General features: G+C 41.2%; 2 protein-coding genes across 3 annotated transcripts; one reads left to right on the top strand and one right to left on the bottom strand.

Annotated features, from left to right (window-relative positions):
* The first annotated feature begins 1,269 nt into the window (after positions 1 to 1,269).
* On the top strand, positions 1,270 to 14,116 carry LOC114359041 (E3 ubiquitin-protein ligase RNF19B-like). The gene is made up of 7 exons (XM_028313281.1): positions 1,270 to 1,334; positions 4,680 to 4,794; positions 5,318 to 5,505; positions 6,782 to 6,923; positions 7,592 to 7,826; positions 9,983 to 10,172; positions 10,831 to 14,116. The coding sequence occupies exons 1-7, from the start codon at positions 1,274 to 1,276 to the stop codon at positions 11,124 to 11,126; spliced, it is 1,227 nt and encodes a 408-aa protein (XP_028169082.1). The 5' UTR covers positions 1,270 to 1,273; the 3' UTR covers positions 11,127 to 14,116.
* A 1,161-nt stretch (positions 14,117 to 15,277) lies between these two features.
* Positions 15,278 to 18,743, bottom strand: LOC114359060 (RING finger and transmembrane domain-containing protein 2). Of its 2 annotated transcripts, XM_028313305.1 has the most exons (7): positions 18,414 to 18,743; positions 17,954 to 18,295; positions 17,533 to 17,621; positions 17,335 to 17,400; positions 16,961 to 17,231; positions 16,664 to 16,879; positions 15,278 to 16,333 (listed from the first exon to the last, which is right to left on the bottom strand). In XM_028313305.1, the coding sequence occupies exons 1-7, from the start codon at positions 18,606 to 18,608 to the stop codon at positions 16,100 to 16,102; spliced, it is 1,413 nt and encodes a 470-aa protein (XP_028169106.1). In that variant the 5' UTR covers positions 18,609 to 18,743; the 3' UTR covers positions 15,278 to 16,099. The 2 variants fall into 2 exon arrangements, with proteins under 2 accessions (XP_028169106.1, XP_028169105.1); XM_028313304.1 differs by lacking the exon at positions 17,335 to 17,400 and having other exon boundaries at positions 15,996 to 16,333; positions 17,467 to 17,621.
* Between the last annotated feature and the right edge of the window lie 20 nt (positions 18,744 to 18,763).

Raw genomic sequence — 18,763 nt, 5'->3', positions numbered from 1 at the left:
GAAAACCTTTTGCGAGGCCTTTGTCCAACAGTGGACGTCATTTGGCTGAAACGAAAGAACTAGCATCTATCAAGGGTCGTTGTCTAGCAAGCGCTCGCGCAGCCTCGACGCAGCGCTAGCTTAGCGTCGTCGCGTTATTATAGTTTGAAGAGAGTTGATGCCGCGGCGAAGCAGCGCAGGCGCTGACAAGACGACGAAGTTCGATACGTGCTACTTGTGGGGGTTGTCGCTGGGTTAATGGATATTCTTTTTAGGGTGTCTTCTCGCACTTCTTCCTTCCGCATAAATGGGTATTTGACTGAATTAACCTTGAGTCTCAAATTTAACGACACTCAACACTACATTTATACTGAAAGTTGAGTTTTGTTTTACCTGTAAGTCTAGAGCTAGACAATGTACACATGATTATAATCGCAAATCAGTCGAAAAGTGGTCGAAANATAGCGTGTTGAGAATTAATTCGGAGGCATAAATAAACTTGTAACATGCAAAATATCCTCATGCATGCTTAGGCTCAGTTAATTATTATTAGGTCATCTTGCGTAATGTGCATTTTATGCTATCGTTAGCGGCAACATTTATGGTGCATTGTTTCGGAACGTTACTTTGTAAAACTGCATCAGTGCACACAATGTATTTTTATTTCAAAAAAGTATCTACATGGTCGTGTTGCCAAAAGAACGCCCTATTTTCTGACTGAAAATGCGTTCGTGTTTAAAATATTACATGCGGGCTGCCAAGTGGTTAAACCATTTAATGGAAAATAAAGTAAAAATAACAAAGTATACTATCAATAATACAGACGTAATTAACGAAAATAACGTTTAAGGAGGCTCAGTAATAAGGCTATCTAATGGGGCGTAGGCGTAACGTTATTTGTCTAACTTTGGAAATCTTTATTTATTCAGTATTGAACAATTTATCTGAAAAAACGTTTAAGGTTTATAATTTTACTCGTATAGGATCCATCTTTTCTCACGTTCTGTGTCTCCTTCTTGCAGAGCGAAGGGCTCGAGTGTCCACTATGCCTGACGGCGGTGACGTCCGCCAGCGTGGTGCGGCTGGCTGGCTGCTTCCACCGCTGCTGCGAGTCCTGCCTGCGCCAGTACCTCGCCATAGAGATCTTCGAGGCGCGGGTACCTGTCAACTGCCCCGTCTGCCACGAAAGCATGCACCCATCAGGTCAGTGCCAACTCTATAGAGACCTATGGTATTATATTGTTTCTTCAATTCCTGCTGTTAGTTCTCCCTGCGCCAGTACATCGCCCTAGAGATGTTTGAGGCGCGGGTACCTGTCAACTGCCCCGTCTGCCACGAAAGCATGCACCCATCAGGTTAGTGCCAACTCTATAGAGACCTATGGTATTATATTGTTTCTTCAATTACTGCTGTGAGTTCTCCCTGCGCCAGTACATCGCCATAGAGATGTTCAAGGCCCGGGTGCCTGTCAACTGCCCCGTCTGCCACGAGAGCATGCACCCATCAGGTCAGTGTATTCTATGTATAGTCGTCTTTTCCACCAGTCTGCGCCTGAATCTAGTCTGCGCCTGAATCTCATCATCCATGGATATCTTCGAAGCTTGTCATCTGCCACCACCCATCAGTTCTGTAGTCTGTACGCCCTTTTGTCGCGGTTTCCATGCTTCTCAGGTTATGACGGTCCAATACTAAGACACCTCTACCATAAAATAAATATAACATCCTTCGTAAATAATAATCACATGTGATCTATAAATAGACGAATCGAAAATTGATTCAAGGATAACATCAAGGTTTTTCCTTAAATACCAAACCAAACATAAAACTCCCGAAATAGTTTAACTTATGGGTGCCGAAATAAAAAGCTGTCTAAGCTGTGTACGTACTTGGGAAACTTCTGTTTAATTAATCTTTAGAAGATGAACTCGAAATTAAGCAACTTAAATTATTAAAATCTCTCAAATTGCAAAACCCTGAGTCATATCCGTAAATAAATGCTGATATTTCACCCCAATAATGTGATTTGTAACAACTTTCTTGAAGCTGTGATTGCTTTAATGGCCTGACTCAGGCACACGTTCACCATGAATCGACTTTTCACAGAAGTCTTATCTCAGCGTAAAATAATATTTTTGCTGATTATAAAATTTATATGTAGCTGCAAAAAAATTGCTGGGCCTAATCGATTGCATTGTTACTGGTGAGGCGTTTACGTGTTATTGCTGCCCTTCATACGGTCAGAGTCATGGTTAGAAAATAATTCATTTCTAATAAGTCATTTCTTCATGGAAATCCTTGGGGGAGGCAGCGTGGACGTCATTTGGCTGAAACGAACGAACGAACAAAGTAATTTCGATCATGTCTTTAAAGAGACATTATCATTTAATTTTGAACCCAATTTGAAGTATTGGCTTTTACATTATCTTGCCTAGATGCGAGAGTCACGACTGGTTAGTAAATAAACCGTAATTGTCAATTATCCAGCTCTTCCTTTTGGGGTTTATATTATATGTAATTGTAATGAATGTTCCACGTGTATATCATAAACAGGAAACAGGATATTAGTATACGAAATACCTAATATACTATTACTTGTAATAAAAATTGCATTCACATAAATTACAGCTCAGTTTATATTTTAGTAATAACTTTACTAAACGCTACTAAACCAGTTATTTGCAGGTGTTTTTAAAATTCGGTCTTTTAATTTATGTCAATGTTTATTATAAGTAGATGGTGAAGCTCTGCGTCTTGAATATAATCTAGATACAAATGAAGATATAAGCATCTTGACTGAAAGTTAACCAGTTAGGTTTCTACAAAATTAATTCTGCCAGCGGCGTCCAATTAAATCCAAATTGTGTTTAGGAATTTGGGTTGACCGGATAATGGTTTTTTAATTTTATTTTACAAACTTACAATTGCATGGTCATTATGATTAAAAAAGCGTGTTAAAATTAATTAAACGGATACACATTAAATAATACTTTAAATTAGGAAACTTCGCCAAATACAAAAGCAAGTGGGTTTCACAAATGTAAAAAATACAAATTAAATCTATCACATAGTTAATTATGAAAATAAAATTGATCTTTCAAATGTTACATTGAGATTTTGAATGTTTTTAAGAAACACAATTGTGTTTTTATTTTTGTAGATAGGTTACTACCTACCTACCTACTTAGTTTGTAAAATTACTGAAAGGTCTAGGCTGTCTCAAATGTCACATTTGTGGCTTAACATTTGCCTCGTTTTCCTCAATAGTTTGACGCGCACGTGTAGGAACGACCGGCGTTATTTCAGAGTATTGGTCGAACTACATATATTCGAGTCTTATTTTAGCCTAAGCTAATGTATGATATTTCTATAATGTGTTGATCTGATCACACGAGTGCTCCTTTAGATTTAGTAGCATATTATCATTTCAAGTGTTTATTTCGCCTAAGTTCAAAATGGCACATTAACTGCTTATTTATTTTATTATGGCCCCTAGAAAACATGTAAATGTTTTTCTGCAATATGTTCTGCAGTATTCAATTGGATTATGATATCAATGTAGTATTTTATCAATGATCCCAGAGACGCCAATAATTTTATTGTTAAAAAATAAGCGCTGTATTTTACCTACCAGGAAGTAATCTGGACTCTATTTAGAACAGAATAGCGTAAAATATCTTGCAATAAAAGTTTTAACGTTTTCCCTAAGTTAGTACCCAAGTTTGCTGAAATAGGCAGCCCGATTTAGATAAGTAGGTACTCTATTAGTTTCCGAGCATAAAAAGATCATTTCCTAACGTCAGTCTTTTTTGGAGATTAGATTTAACTACCCCGCCAACAAAGAATCCAGACAGATCGATAATACAGCCAGACGGAACCTCTGGAAATAGTTCTATTACTCATACATATGTATATTTTATAACTAGTCGCGACAAGCTTTCGTGATGTGAGTAATATGTTAGGACTTAGGTATGATTCATGGTTCTTACTTGAAAGATATAAATGGTGGACATCCTAAATATCCATATCAGTAAAACTTTTTCCGATAAAAAGGTATCACATTGAATAAACCTAATCACCATCGTCACTAATTGTCGCAGTCATTGTCATTTGCTATTGGCGTTTATTTTTGGTCCTTTTATCTGTTGCCGACTGTTTTTAATTATCATGGGGCAACCCCACTATCATTCACACATTGTTCCAAACCCTAATGATGATGTTGAAGCAAAACGCTATGTAATACCTTAATTTGCATACCCTTTGTAATTTTTATTATGTTTTTTTGCTAAAAAGCTACAAAACTTCCTAATCAAACTTGGATGTGTTCGCAATTTCCTTCTGTGGACCTTAGGCTGTCTGACCGCTTTGATAGAAGCGCATGTCACCTCAGTGCTTCCAAGCAACACTAAATAGGACACAAAGTAAACAGGACACAGGGTGCCCTTGTTGATAAGGAATATCACAAGAAATCCTGTTAATATATAATATTAAAGTCATCCTCAAAAACTTTTAGATCTTATAGATCTGAAAGTTTTTGAGAATGACTTTAATATTATATATTAACAGGTAATTGTTGTATTTTTGTTACTCTTTCACGCAAAAACTGTTACTAGATCAGTTGTACCATTTTAATTTCACGCAGACGAAACCACGGGAAAAAGCAAGATCAAGTGTAAATTAATGTTTCCATCATTTGCTTACAGATGTACATCGAATCGTGGACAACCCTGTGCTGTACGAGAAATATGAAGAGTTCTCGGTGCGGCGCGCGCTCGCCGCCGACCCCGACACGAGGTGGTGCCCCGCGCCCGACTGTAGGTCAGTAAAGACTGATGATGAGGAGGATTCAATGATGATGAAGAGAAGTGCAATGTAGTTTTCACAGTTTTGATAATGTTCTTTTGTTTCGTTTTTCCTCTGACGTTAGCTCATTACAGTTTTACAACGTTTGAAGTTGATAAGAGGTGTCTGAAATGATAGAAATTCTGTACAGAAATCAAATATTTTTTCTGCGTAAACGAAGAAATATTTTGGAAGATGTCAAACGCTTTCCAGTAATTCTTTAAATGCATTCTTATCCAATTCTTGCCCCTTAAGAAAAAATATTCCAATTGCATTTTAATAAGAGGAGAGAAACTGGTTTGTGTGTCGCTTGATCGTAAGTGACATTGACATCGCAACATCTTTTATTAATGGCGATGAACTTGTGTATTTTCGCCACAGGGCACACTGTTCCGCCAATATCACGCAGCTTTTGTACATTAAAACGTTTTCAAGTTATCAATGCTTTTAAAAGAATATCAACTGTGTTTTCAAAACTAACAAAGCGAGCCATTTCCAGTTTCGCGGTGGTGGCAACTGGGTGCGCGTCGTGCCCGAAGCTTACGTGCCTGGCACCGGGTTGCGGCGCGTCATTCTGCTACCACTGCAAGGCGGCCTGGCATCCCACGCAGACTTGCGACGCCGCGCGCCGCAGCCGCCAGCCGCCGCCGCGCGCGCCGCAGCCCTCGCACACAGACCTCGACCACGGTCAGTAACAGGCTGTTCCCTGTGCTACTGCTGTCTAGGATCCACAGCTGGATCGCCTATAGAGTCAGCGTCTGCTACCACTGCAAGGTGGCCTGGCACCCCACGTAGATGTTGGACACCGCGCGCCGCAGCCCTCACACACAGACCTCGACCACGGTCAGTACCAGACTGTTCCCTGTGCTACTGCTGTTTAGAACCAACAGCTGGATCGCCTATAGAGTCAGCGTCGTCTGCTACCACTGCAAGGCGGCCTGGCACCCCACGCAGACCTCTGACGCCGCGCGCCGCAGCCCTCGCACACAGACCTCGACCACGGTCAGTAACAGGCTGTTCCCTGTGCTACTGCTGTTTAGAATCAACAGCTGGATCGCCTATAGAGTCAGCGTCGTCTGCTAACACAGCTAGGCGGCCTGGCACCCCACGCAGACGTTGGACGCCGCGCGCCGCAGCCCTCGCACACAGACCTCGACCACGGTCAGTACCAGGCTGTTCCCTGTGCTACTGCTGTCTAGGATCAACAGCTGGATCGCCTATAGAGTCAGCGTCTGCTACCACTGCAAGGTGGCCTGGCACCCCACGCAGACCTGTGACGCCGCGCGCGCCGCAGCCCTCGCACACAGACCTCGACCATGGTAAGTGACAAATATTCCTACTGGTGCAACTCCTGTCTAGGGTCTACAGCTGGACTGCCTATAGAGTCGGCGTCGTCTGCTAACACAGCTAGACGGCCTGGCATCCTACGCAAACCTTCGACGCTGTGCGCCGCAATTCTCTATTTGCTGATGAACTCTTGTGTAGGACCTACATCTTGACCGTCAATGAAGCCCAACCAGCGAAAAGCAGTCCCCGAGACAAAAGTCAAACTTCAAAATAATATTTTCCTATTTTTTTCTGATCGATTTTGTTTCCAGTACCAGAGCCACACAGAGCCTGTTGTAGGTAGGATCCACGGCTTGACCGCCAATAAATACCCAACCAGCGACGGCCTACAACAGAGACAAATCGTTAGACAAAATACTTTTTTCAAAGTATTTTAGAGTCCAAGGAACGGCTCACTCGCCGTTAGTCCGATCTATTTCAACCCGTAATGTTTTCTCTGCTTCTTCTCTATGGTGGCTAAAGGCGATAAAGAAGAGAGAAGAAGTCGTTTGTTAGTTAGTTAGTTGTAAATTAGAGAGGGTGTGTTCGTGCAATCGAAATTAAATGATATGATGAAGATTTTGAGTGTTTAAGTTTTTAGATTAGCTGTCTTATGTATGTACTTGTTGTGTCGCAGGCGAAGTGAAGCCGTGCCCGCGCTGCTCGGTGCTGATCGTGAAGGTGGAGGACGGCTCGTGCAACCACATGGTGTGCTGCGTGTGCGGCGCCGAGTTCTGCTGGCTCTGCATGAAGGAGGTCTCCGACCTGCATTACCTTAGGTGAGTACATGATAAACTATTGATTTTTAGAAATCAAATTTTTAAGTAGGCTTTGTCTAATAAGGGATTTTATCTAGGTTAAGTAAGATCTATGGTTTTAACCAAACACAAGTAGAGATTGCTATGATGCCTAAATAAAAGCTAACTTCGTATAGTACCTACAGTGGTATATTGTTCCAAATGTATAATGTTTCCTATATTATTTTAAATATAGTGAACTCTATTCATACGACAGGATTAAAATTTGAGGTGTGAAGTGATTAATAAGCGCGAGTTAATTCTGCACAGCGACACCTATCGGCAGGTTTTAGCACTTTACTTAGAAACAAATGTGAGATAGTTGCAAGAAATAAAAGCGTGTTTCAAGTAAATCTTGCTGTATATTATTAACTTGTTATTTCCACTCGCAGGTGTGGTAAGAGGCGACTTAGGGACTACATATCAAACAGAGAACGGGCAGCAGCGCTCTCTGAAAAACATTAGTCTTTTAAACTGTGATCTCCAACCCGCCTGCCAAGCGTGGGAATTATAACAAAACCTGGGGATGATTATGGTGATGATTTCCACTTCAATCCGCCATCTTATATCACCTCCCCCTCTCGCTTACACATCTTCCCTTCCTTTCCTTCCGTTTGCGTTTCGTTTCACACAAACGCTTGGTGTTCCAGCCCGAGCGGCTGCACGTTCTGGGGCAAGAAGCCGTGGTCGCGCAAGAAGAAGCTTCTCTGGCAGCTGGGCACGCTCGCGGGCGCGCCGCTGGGCATCGCGGTCGTGGCCGGCGTGGCGCTGCCGGCGCTGCTGGTGGGGCTGCCGCTGTGGGCCGGCCGCCGCGCGCACCGCCGCCTGCGTCGTGCTCCGCCCGCCCGCCGTCGTGCTGCTGTAGCCGCTGCCGTTGCTGCTGCTGTGAGTACAATCTGCATAAAGATCCCACATAGCGTCTATCGAGTGTCATTGTCTTGCCAGCGCTCGCGGAACCTCGTCGCTGCGAAGTCTCTAAGCGGCTGCCGAATGCGTCGAACGGTCGGATCTACGTAGCGCTGGCGTCGTGTTATTTAGTTTAGGCGCTGCCGAGACGACGTTCGATACTCGCTGCTGGTGGGCCTGCCGCTGTGGGCCGGCCGCCGCGCGCACCGCCGGCTGCGTCGTGCTCCGCCCGCCCGCCGTCGTGCTGCCGTAGCCGCTGCCGTCGCTGCTGCTGTGAGTACCTCTATTAGGACCCCGACACTAGCGTCTATCAAGTGTCATATTTTTTTTTAAAGATTATTAGCAATTTGTATTGTCCAAATTACTAAGTTCCATTAGCCCGTGTTAAGCTAAATAAGCTTGTGTTACGAGTGGGCTCGCCACAATAGTCGAGCGGCGGTCGTTGTCTTGCCAGCGCTCGCGGAACCTTGTCGCTGCGAAGTCTAAGCGGGTGCCGAACGGCCGGATCTACGTAGCGCTGGCGTCGCGTTATTTAGTATAGGCGCTGCCGAGACGACTGCGACGCGCGCCGCCTGCTCGCCGTCGTGCTGCCGTAGCTACTGCCGTTGCTGCTGTGAGTACAATCTTTATCTCCCCACACTAGCATCTGCATCGGAGTTTCCCTGGGTGATCGAATCAGTGAGGAGATCCGTAGGGGAACCAAGGTGACCGACATAGCTCGCAGAATTGCTAAAATCAAGTGGCAGTGGGCGGGGCACAGCTCGTAGAGACTTCTGCTGTAGCCGCTGCCGTTGCTGCTGCTGTGAGTACCTCTATTAGGACCCCGACACTAGCGTCTGTCAAGTGTCATTGGGTGGGGCTGCCGCTGTGGGCCGGCCGCCGCGCGCACCGCCGGCTGCGACGAGCGCCGCTCGCCCGCCGTCGTGCTGCCGTAGCCGCTGCCGTTGCTGCTGCTGTGAGTATAAAGCAGGGTACTCGTCTAGCCGTGTAGCATGTAATGTATCAGATACTGTATCAATGAGGGCTATCGTTTTAGCGCTCACCAGTTAGCGCCACTGTAGAGTAAGGTCCTGTCACTTGCTAGTAGCGAAGACAGTGGCACCAACTGGTGAGCGCTAAAGTGGTAGGAGGACTATCGCATTTGCACTCATCAAGATGGCGCCACTGTAGAGTAAGGTCCTGTCAATCGCCAGGGGTGCCAACTGTTAAGTATAAAAACGATAGCCCTCATTGAATACATAGGCACGAGCCCAGTGCGAGCACACTAGCATCTATCGGGCTGGAAGACGTAGCGTGGGCAGGCCTCCTACTAGGTGGACCGACGATCTGGTAAAGGTCACGGGAAGAGCCTGGATGCGGGCAGCTGACGTCATTTGGCTGAAACGAACGAACTAGCATCTATCTATCAAGTGCCGCTGTCTTGTAAGCGCTTGCGCAACGTCGACGCGGCGCTAGGTTAGCGTCGCTGCTTAGCCATTGCTAAGCGGCGGATCGACGTAGCGCTGGCGTCGCCGCTGCTATGAGTATTAGAACCCCCACACTAGCATCTATCTGACTGGAAGACGTAGCGTGGGCAGGCCTCCTACTAGATCATTGGTTCCCAAAGTGGGGGGCGCGCAAAGGACCTTCAAAGGGGGGCGCGTGCCATCTGTGTACTTAAGCATAAAAAATCTGCGACCGCTGAAACTTGACTGGAGGAGGGGGGGCGCGGAATTTTTGTATGGTCGAAAGGAGGCGCGTCTCAAATAAGTTTGGGAACCAATGTACTAGGTGGACCGACGATCTGGTAAAGGTCACGGGAAGAGCCTGGATGCGGGCAGCGCAGGACCGTTCATTGTGGAAAACCTTGGGGGAGGCCTTGGCTGAAACGAACGAACTAGCATCTATCAAGTGCCGATGTCTTGCAAGCGCTTGCGCAGCGTCGACGCGGAGCCATTGCTGAGCGGCGGGTCGACGTAGCGCTGGCGTCGCGTTATTATAGTTTGAAGAGAGTTATCGCAAACCAGTCGAAAAGTGGTCGAAAGACCTTTTTTTTGTATGAAGTTATGACAGATTCGATTTTCGATCCGATCAAAAAATGCTAATCGCCTTGAACTTTAGTCATTTTTTTTCTAACTGTGCCGTAATTTCCCCAGCTGGTGGTGTCCCCGCTGGTGGCGGGTCTGGCGGTGGGCATCGGCGTGCCGATCCTGCTGTTCTACGTGTACGGCGTGGTGCCGGTGTCGCTGTGCCGCGCCGGCGGCTGCGGGCCCCAGCCGCCGCCGCCGCGCTTCGACGACGCGCCCGACCTCGACGCCGCCTCGCGCCGCCTCGAGCCCAGCATCGGTGAGTGACGTCACCCGCCATGTCTAGTGTACCTCGACGACGCGCCCGACCTCGACGCCGCCTCGAGCCCAGTATCGGTGAGTGACGTCACCCGCTCATGTTCAAACTGAACGATTGGAACGAGAATTGAGAATAGCCCCGTCACGAGCTACGTTTACGGTGTGGTGCTACGCAGTGATGCGCCGGCATTTGTTTATGCGGCTAGACATCATACGTCTTGTGCCTTTTGATTGTGTTTTGTTTATTTAATATTTTGATAGGTGATCTGGAATGACGTCAATGATAACGTTAACGGGTCGCGCCCGATCAGCACAAGAAGTAAACTTACATTTATCGAAATGTAACGTTTTTGTTTAAAGACACCGCGTTGCAGATCGCATTCGACTTTTTATTATTACGTATTATGTTCCGTATGTGATACAATGTATGGGAAATAATACTTTTATGCAATAGTGACTGAGTTTCTTGCGCTGCTTCTTCTCAGCACTGGCCCATTTATTGTCCCGACGCAGTGGTAGGGTTAATATTGGGACGTGTAAAAGTACTTTTTTAAAGCCTATTTGCAAAAATAAATGAATTTTATGAATTTTAATTTTATGCACATATTTCAAAGACCAAAATGTTAGGCTAAATATTGAATTGATATTTGTGTCCTCAGGTGACGCATCGCTGTCGGCGGGCTCGCACCACGCGGAGCTGCGCGCGCCGTCGCTGGCGGCGCTGGCGGGCTCGCTGGGCGGCCACGACGCGCCCTCGCCCGCCGCCGCGCGCCTCGACGTGGCCGACGTGGCGCCCGACGCCGCCTCCGCCGCGTCCGCCGCGTCCTGGCCCGACGACCTGCCGTCCACGTCCTCGCGAGCCGCGCGCCTCCGCTCGCTGTTCCTCTACGGCTCCGCTGCGCCACCCGAACCCGACCCCGAGGCACCGCCGCCGCCGCCGCGACCCGCCGCGTAACCTTGGCTGAGACGATTCGGAATGACTGCTATCGTTTTTATACTTAACAGTTGGCACCCCCGGCGATTGACAAGACCTCGCCACAGTGGCGCCATCTTGATGAGCGCAAATGCGATATTCCTCCTACCATTTTCGCGCTCACCAGCCGGCGCCACTATCTTCGCTACTAGCAAGTGACAGGACCTTACTCTACAGAGGCGCCAACTGGTGAGCGCTAAAACGATAGCCTCATTGTAACGGGACAATTGACGTCGTAATAAGAATATCAGTGATCTATGTCCGGTTTGAATGAACGCAGCTCACCGGTTCGATTATGATATGTGATCGACGCCTCGGCGATACGTCCGCCGCGACCGCGCTCCGGCTCCGGACGTTTGAAGTGAAAATGATTTGAAATCGATCGAAATACTCTATACGTAATTTCTCCGTTGTGTAAAAAGATGATTGATAGTTTTATTGAGAGTTAGAAAGCAGAAGCGAGATGCGTTTTGCGCTGACGCACCGCACTCTAGTCCCGCAGTCCGATGAGTATGTTTCTAAAGCCGCAGTGGAGAACGTAGATGTGACGCGAATGGAAATAATATTAATGAATCGTGCAACGACAGATGTGCCCTAGTGCGGACGCCGCTTCCCGGAGTATACTAGCGTAGTGAACATGATGAGGTCGCATGCTCCCCGTCTCTCGATAGAGTATTCGTCCACTGATGCACCAATCTTTGTGCCAATATAAGAGTGTATCGATTCGAAGTAAGCACACGACTAGATAAGTATTGTAAGGCCCCAATCTGAAGTTGGCAGCCCCGCTACGATAGATGCTTCGCGCTTACAGTGCAGTGTTACTCTATCCGATATTTGTGATACTTTGAATAATAATTACTATTAATGATCTAAATTATTTAATTTTTCACGTTTGTAGGCAAAAAGTAATGTTAAGTGATAATTATTACGTTATGTGAATTATATAAAATGTAAACTATGATTAAAATGTGATTAAATCTATCATTTCTTTTATTATATTATACTGAATGAATTCCTCAATAATTATTCTTATCGGTCTTCTTTACTAGTAAAGGAGACGTGGTAAAATAAAAAAAAAATGTGACTACTTGTTTCTTAACATCTTTATTTTATGTTTGGACGATTATACAATACACCCATATTTCATAGGATTTAGTAGGCAACGCTCCTACAAAAATATTTTACATAGAATTATATTTTTAGACATACAGTACTTACTTAGTTTGAAACACACTTATTGTTTCTATAATTCAACAATGTCATATTTCGTATAGCATATTTTATCGTATAGCATAGGCTATCATTAATTCATTTTAATAATAATATTATATTTACAAAGTTAAATGAAGCTCATAATATTACTTTTTACAAATGTTGTAGAAATACGGCTAAATTGGTGCCTTTTTTGGTAGAAAATTGTATTCAATCAATTTTTATTTTATAAGCCAAAATTTTATTTTATAACAAAAACTGCAATATTATAAAGTCTTTAATTAAAAAAACTTAGTTTTTTTGTTTCAATTATATCAAAAGAATAGAATACACTTTGCATTCTGGAATGTCATGGACAACCCTGATTCTAATGAACATACAGACTTCGAATTTAAATATTTTTTACGAAATACATTCACAATAATAAACAACGAAACTGACTAATACGTATTATATTAAGGTGTAACGCTCTTTTGTGAAAATCTAAAATATTAATATAACATTGTTTTGACTAAAACACTTGTCTTTTTCCCTCACAGCAATATTTACATTGAGAGAAACTGACAAAGCATTTATTCGGTAAAACAGTACTATAACGCTCTAAACAAAATTAATAAACGGTACGATGATAATATTAAAATAATAATGAATATTATCTAGTAATAACAAGCACTCATAAATATAAAAAAAACATAACTTCTAACTAATAAATAAACAAAATGCAAATTAATATTTGTAAATGTTGTAAATAAATGTAATAAGTACCTACATGAGAGCATACATATTACCGGCAGTGTACACAAAAATTCACAGAATGCTGATCCTTATTATCTGTCAAGAAATATAAAAATAATCATAAATACATATTAACAGGTTCTAAGTTGGCTACACAAATTCAGTGTTGTATAATTTGCTGTGATATTATAATGGAAAGGTTAATTTTAACTTGGTTAGCTCTTGACAATTTTAACTGCATGTGCGTAGCTTGACCAAAATATTTATGCGGGCGTAAAAATAAAATAGCCAATTATTGAAAATAAAGAAGATTCATTACCTTAAACAACTATATTAATGTTTAATCTGCTTCATGCATAATATATAAATAAATAATATACAGGGTAGCTAAAACATATCACATTACGCTTATTATTTCTAAAAATATACATAAAATATATTGACAGGTAAGGTATTTACAAATTTTAAAAATATTTTGGCTTTTGGAACTGGAATAAGTTATTGTTTTAACATAAATGCGATAATGAGCGGCCCTTATAAATAGGGACTTAAAAGATGCGGCGTTATTTTATATTGAATCATTTACTGATGTGCCTTTAATGGTCATCACGGCTAGCGAAGCTGCGTGAGTGAACGTAATGGAAGAGAAACCGTACGGAAAATTTAATACATACTTCAAATAAAGGAAGGGGTATAATCACACAATAGATTCACAATCATCCATTCTAAATAACAATAATTAACAATATTTTTTTCTACTCTTTTATGTTTCTCCTTACTTAATTTATTTAAATCGTTTTATATGCCAATTGACCCCCTTATATTATTTTTTATATTTACACAACAAATTTTTTTTTGGATACTCAACACTACCAAATCTGTGCAAAACTACATCTTTTTACCAAAAGAGTCTATTCATCAAGCAAGTTCTGAAAAAAATATCTTAAACAGACACGTATCTGTACCCACACGTGAATGATGTTGACCTTAGAATGAGTCTGTATTCATTTGCCTTTTACTGAACCGTAAAGATAATAATATTTACAAAAAAATACATTACATTTTTGTTTAGGCCCTTTATCATTATAGTCACCTATAATCATAATCATACAGTCATAGGTACTACATAATAATTTAGTTCATTCCAAAATAAATTCACAAGAAAAAAAGTTAAAATGTTACATTAACATTAAAATATTAATAGTTACTTATTTCACACACTGGAATCTTAAAAAAATATAATGTATCCAATATTTCTTGAGCTACAGCCATCAAAGACTTGAGACTTGAAGATTGTGTACATGATGACGACTTAATTTTTGTACAATTTTGATAATTTTTTACATGTCAACCAGGGCAATGAAAATTATTCATTTAAAATAAATGTATGTCTGCTTCAAATGGCGTGAAGGCTATAATGTGCTTCTAGCTCCTATACACTACCACTAGTTTACCCTGATTGACGGTTGTCAAAGGACAGCTTTTATAATTTTGGCAAAATGAGCAACTTTTAATTAGCTAACATCTACTTGAAACAGCACATTAATTTTATATCTAAATAGATTGGAAGGACACAGAAGCAACAGTTAGAATTTAGAGAAACAATTTTTAATTACTACATTTATATTTATATCTTGTAACAAATACATCAGCAGCTTTTATAAAACTTAGTTTTACTTAGCTGCATTTTTTCAAAGCTTAACAGCAGCGATATGATGATACAAAGCAGTGGTTCCTAAACTTATTTAGTCTACTGCCCACTTTGAGAATAAATTATTTTTTAGCGCCCCCCATTTTTGTAGTCAAGAGTCGAGCTCAGTCGATGTCTAAGAGTCCTCCTAGTAGGTGACGCCTCCCAAGCCTCTACACAACGTCCCGATTTTTTTTCTGGGTCTCTTACCGCCCTCATTTAAGCCTGCAGCGCCCACAAGGGGGCGTTATCGCCCACTTTGGGAAAGACTGATATAAAGTAACAAAAACATTTTTACTTTTGGTGAATTCATATTTTATATAAAATAACAATAACAGCCAGAAAAGATGAAGAATTGAAGTCATTTTATAAATAATAGATATAATGAATATTAATAACTGATGCTAATCAATATAATATGCAATATGTATACTAAATAAAAATAATTTGTAACAGTTAATATATGTACATTCTTTTTATGTGTAATAATTCATAGTTCAATCAAATAAATAATATTTACAAAGACTAAATATTTGTGGTAAAAGCATTCGTCATTAGTGTCTTTTATCTCTTGCCTTTGTTCTTTGTCTTGTATTACTTTAATAGCAGTGGATTGTACATTTTGAATCATCTTCACGTGATTGTCGTGATTAAATTATATGCAATAGCGCCAATAGCCCACTTCTGGATGTATACTATCATTTATCTTGTTGAGTTAATAAACAGTTATAAATAATGTAAATCATCATCGATTGAGAAAAATACGATAATAAGAAAAGGATATTTCTTTTTTTTTAAAAGATGTATAACAGTAATTAAGAAATATAAATTAAAATAAAAAACATAAATATATAAAAAGCAATTTGTAAATACAAAATTGCGATAGTTAATTAATTATTCTAAAATTGGATATCAAAAGTACATTTACTATGAACAAAATAATGCGATTCTTCCTCTTTCAAACATGAGATAATCAGATCAGGTCCAAAAGAGTTCAATCATTTAAAAGAAATAAAATGGAAGGTCTAGATACAGAATAGCCCCTTACGTAATGGATTAAGTGATCATGCTAGCTCTAATTAAACAAGATGTTAATCTATCGCATTGGCTAACAAAAAAAGTTGCTTCATCATATAAACAAGGAATCTTATATTTTTATATCTAACAAAAGTGAGATTTAAAAGCAAGTCGATACATATACAATTATACATGGGCCAGATAGTACTGATGGTAGGTAGAACTTTTAATACATACTCACTATCCAACAAAGATGGATTAAACGCGCAGTGCGGAGCGTAACAGCAAAATTACCAGAGCTTCAATACAGTTGGAAGTCGTACGTGGTGGATCCGTCCCTCCAGGTGGGTTCCTCGGCGACCTTGGCGCGGCACAGCGGGCAGGTGTGCTCGCGGTCGAGCCAGGCCGAGATGCACAGCTCGCAGAAGATGTGGCTGCAGCCGAGGCGCACCGGCGTCGTGTAGTCGTCGTGGCAGATCGGACACGAGTCTCCCGCTGACATTAGCTGCTCGCCAGTCGGCTTCGTCCCCAGATTCTGATAATAAGTTTTTTATTTAAATGAAGAATATTTATAAAGGAGAGCCTCACAGGACAATGGTCACCGACTTTTTCGTGAACCATGTGCATTGGTTAGTTGATAACTTTAAAAAAATTAAGAAGCTAAAGGCTAGTTTGTGGTATGAGATTGGATAATTCATTGATTGCAATGAATTAAACTGATAAAGATTATGAAACAGTTGAAACAATTACTGTGCAAATAAATATTTTGTTTATCACACCAAGTTACTATAGTATAGTATCAGAATGGACAAAATTACTAACAATAGAAAATAGTAACTTTGGAATTGGAGATCAAATAACTTACCACACTCTGTAATAAAGTCCATGTGGCATTTTTGAACAGCCTCAATCTCACAAGTACCTCCACAATCTTGGCAATTACATAGATGGATGTAAGAAACATTCCCACCATCTTTTCAGAGCCTTCATAGGACTGCATCAAGTAAAATATCCATGGCTGGATGGTCAGGAGGGAACGGTACAGTTGAGATACTGCTTCAGTGAATAAATACACTTTACCCTGTAAATGATTTTTCATTAGTAATTAAATAAAGGACTGGTATTATAACTGGTTACGAACCAGTGTAGTTAAAATATTTACCCTTTTCTGGAATGGCAATATAAATGCAGGCATCATTGTGACCAAAATTTTGATGTCCACAGTGATGATCTTAACTATTAAATCTGTAAGCACTACAAGCCATAACAGTTCCCATACATCAATAGGATCTGTGTATGCAGGGAACATCACCATATTGGGCAGTAACTTTCCGTGCCCAAACAGAAAGTGAACAATGACAATACAACTGGCAGAGAAAGCTAATTCACTAAATAATGCTACTATGCTTCTGTTCATTTGTTTTCCATGTTCTCTGAAATATAAAAAAAAAAACAAAATTACAACATTGCTGCATTGTTCAAATATTTACAATTAATCAAATAGTCCATGATTTAATTGTTGCACAATTTTCTTACCTCCTAACTAAACTGTTGCTATGTGTAAATGTACAAAACAGTATGATAAAAGTGAAGAGACCTTCCCTGCTATCATACATGAACTTTATGAAGAGCAAGAAGTAGAATNTAATTGTTACACAATTTTCTTACCTCCTAACTAAACTGTTGCTATGTGTAAATGTACAAAACAGTATGATAAAAGTGAAGAGACCTTCCCTGCTATCATACATGAACTTTATGAAGAGCAAGAAGTAGAATGGGGCATAGCGTATCAGCAGGTTTAATGTTGCTCGGACATCCACCACCTGCAACAAAGTATGATTCAAATAATGATAAGAAATAATATACAAAGACATTATATCTTATTCCTTCCATTAATTAACTTGTAGCCATAAAAAAGATAGTAATAAGATGGAATAATGCACTTAGGAAAGCTTATCATTATTTCTCAGAACTACTGTTGTCTTGAAAATATTACTTATACCTACAAGTAACTAGAATTTATTTTTAACCTTAACAAGTTATAGCATGAAAACATTGTTAAGGCAAGTCATGGTTCATTATGAGGTATTAGAATATCAGTAACTACCTAATAACCATACNTAAGCATCACATACAAAAGGAAAACATATTTTACCTGTTGTGTGCCATCTTCACTTTGACTGTCATTATCAGCATTGTCATGGATGTTGTTATTGTTGGCAGGGTTCACAGAAACATTGATCTCAGGGTGATCGGGGCCATGTTCAGATAAGTTTGAGTCATTTGATGGGCTGTTGCTGACCCCGTGGCTGGCTGACGCGGCCCGGTTCGTAGGCGTCGTGCCGCGGTCCGTCACAGCATAGGTTTGAGCCCCAGGCCCAAGGTTCACATGTGCTATGGAGCTTTGTGGCCGCTGTAAGCTTCCCTCCCCTACTTGATGAGTGCCAGGAGTGGTTCGCGGCAACCAAGTTGGCAAAGATAATCTGGCATTATTACCCTGAAGCACAATATGTCAGGTGACAAAATGAACACATAAATTCAGTTTCTAGAAATTTTCTCTTAGGAAAGTGTGTTGCATTAATAGCGATTTTTAAGCACTAATTGGTCATACTTACCATACGAGCATGTTCAACGAGCGGCCGGATTTCTCTAAAAACATTATTCAAACGGTCACCGAAACCTAAGTTATTTCTATTAGGAAGCACTGGTCTGGAAACTGAGTCAAGTCTGTGTAATGCGTTGTTTCGCGGTGGGCTCTCAGTGGGTGCCTCATCTTCGATATTCAACGTCACTTGATTAGATTGGGCCATTATTGAAAATAGGGCCTCAAAAAATATCTAAAAAATGACTTAAAACGATCAGTTTGATGTAAAAACGATCATTTCCAAAATATTTATGAAAACGCACAGCGGGGGTCAATTTTTGACATGTGTGACATTTCTGACATTTGCAATATACGTCCTGA

This window comes from Ostrinia furnacalis, unplaced genomic scaffold (genome assembly GCF_004193835.3).
Source record: "Ostrinia furnacalis isolate ACB-3 unplaced genomic scaffold, ASM419383v2 OfSCF4221, whole genome shotgun sequence".
NCBI lineage: Eukaryota > Metazoa > Arthropoda > Insecta > Lepidoptera > Crambidae > Ostrinia > Ostrinia furnacalis.
This window is presented reverse-complemented; position numbering and strand designations above follow the sequence as displayed.

What these genes read in the sequence shown, in the direction of transcription:
- LOC114359041 (XM_028313281.1), top strand. Translation starts at nt 1,274, where the DNA reads ATGTTTGAGGCGCGGGTACCTGTCAACTGCCCCGTCTGCCACGAAAGC. An exon ending in TGCCCCGCGCCCGACTGTAG is followed by an intron (nt 4,795 to 5,317) that starts GTCAGTAAAGAC and finishes AGCCATTTCCAG; the next exon opens with TTTCGCGGTGGTGGCAACTG. An exon ending in CCGCCTCGAGCCCAGCATCG is followed by an intron (nt 10,173 to 10,830) that starts GTGAGTGACGTC and finishes TTGTGTCCTCAG; the next exon opens with GTGACGCATCGCTGTCGGCG.
- LOC114359060 (XM_028313305.1), bottom strand. Translation starts at nt 18,608, where the DNA reads ATGGCCCAATCTAATCAAGTGACGTTGAATATCGAAGATGAGGCACCC. An exon ending in GTGAAGATGGCACACAACAG is followed by an intron (nt 17,622 to 17,953) that starts GTAAAATATGTT and finishes ACTTTGTTGCAG; the next exon opens with GTGGTGGATGTCCGAGCAAC. An exon ending in TATTGCCATTCCAGAAAAGG is followed by an intron (nt 16,880 to 16,960) that starts GTAAATATTTTA and finishes AATCATTTACAG; the next exon opens with GGTAAAGTGTATTTATTCAC.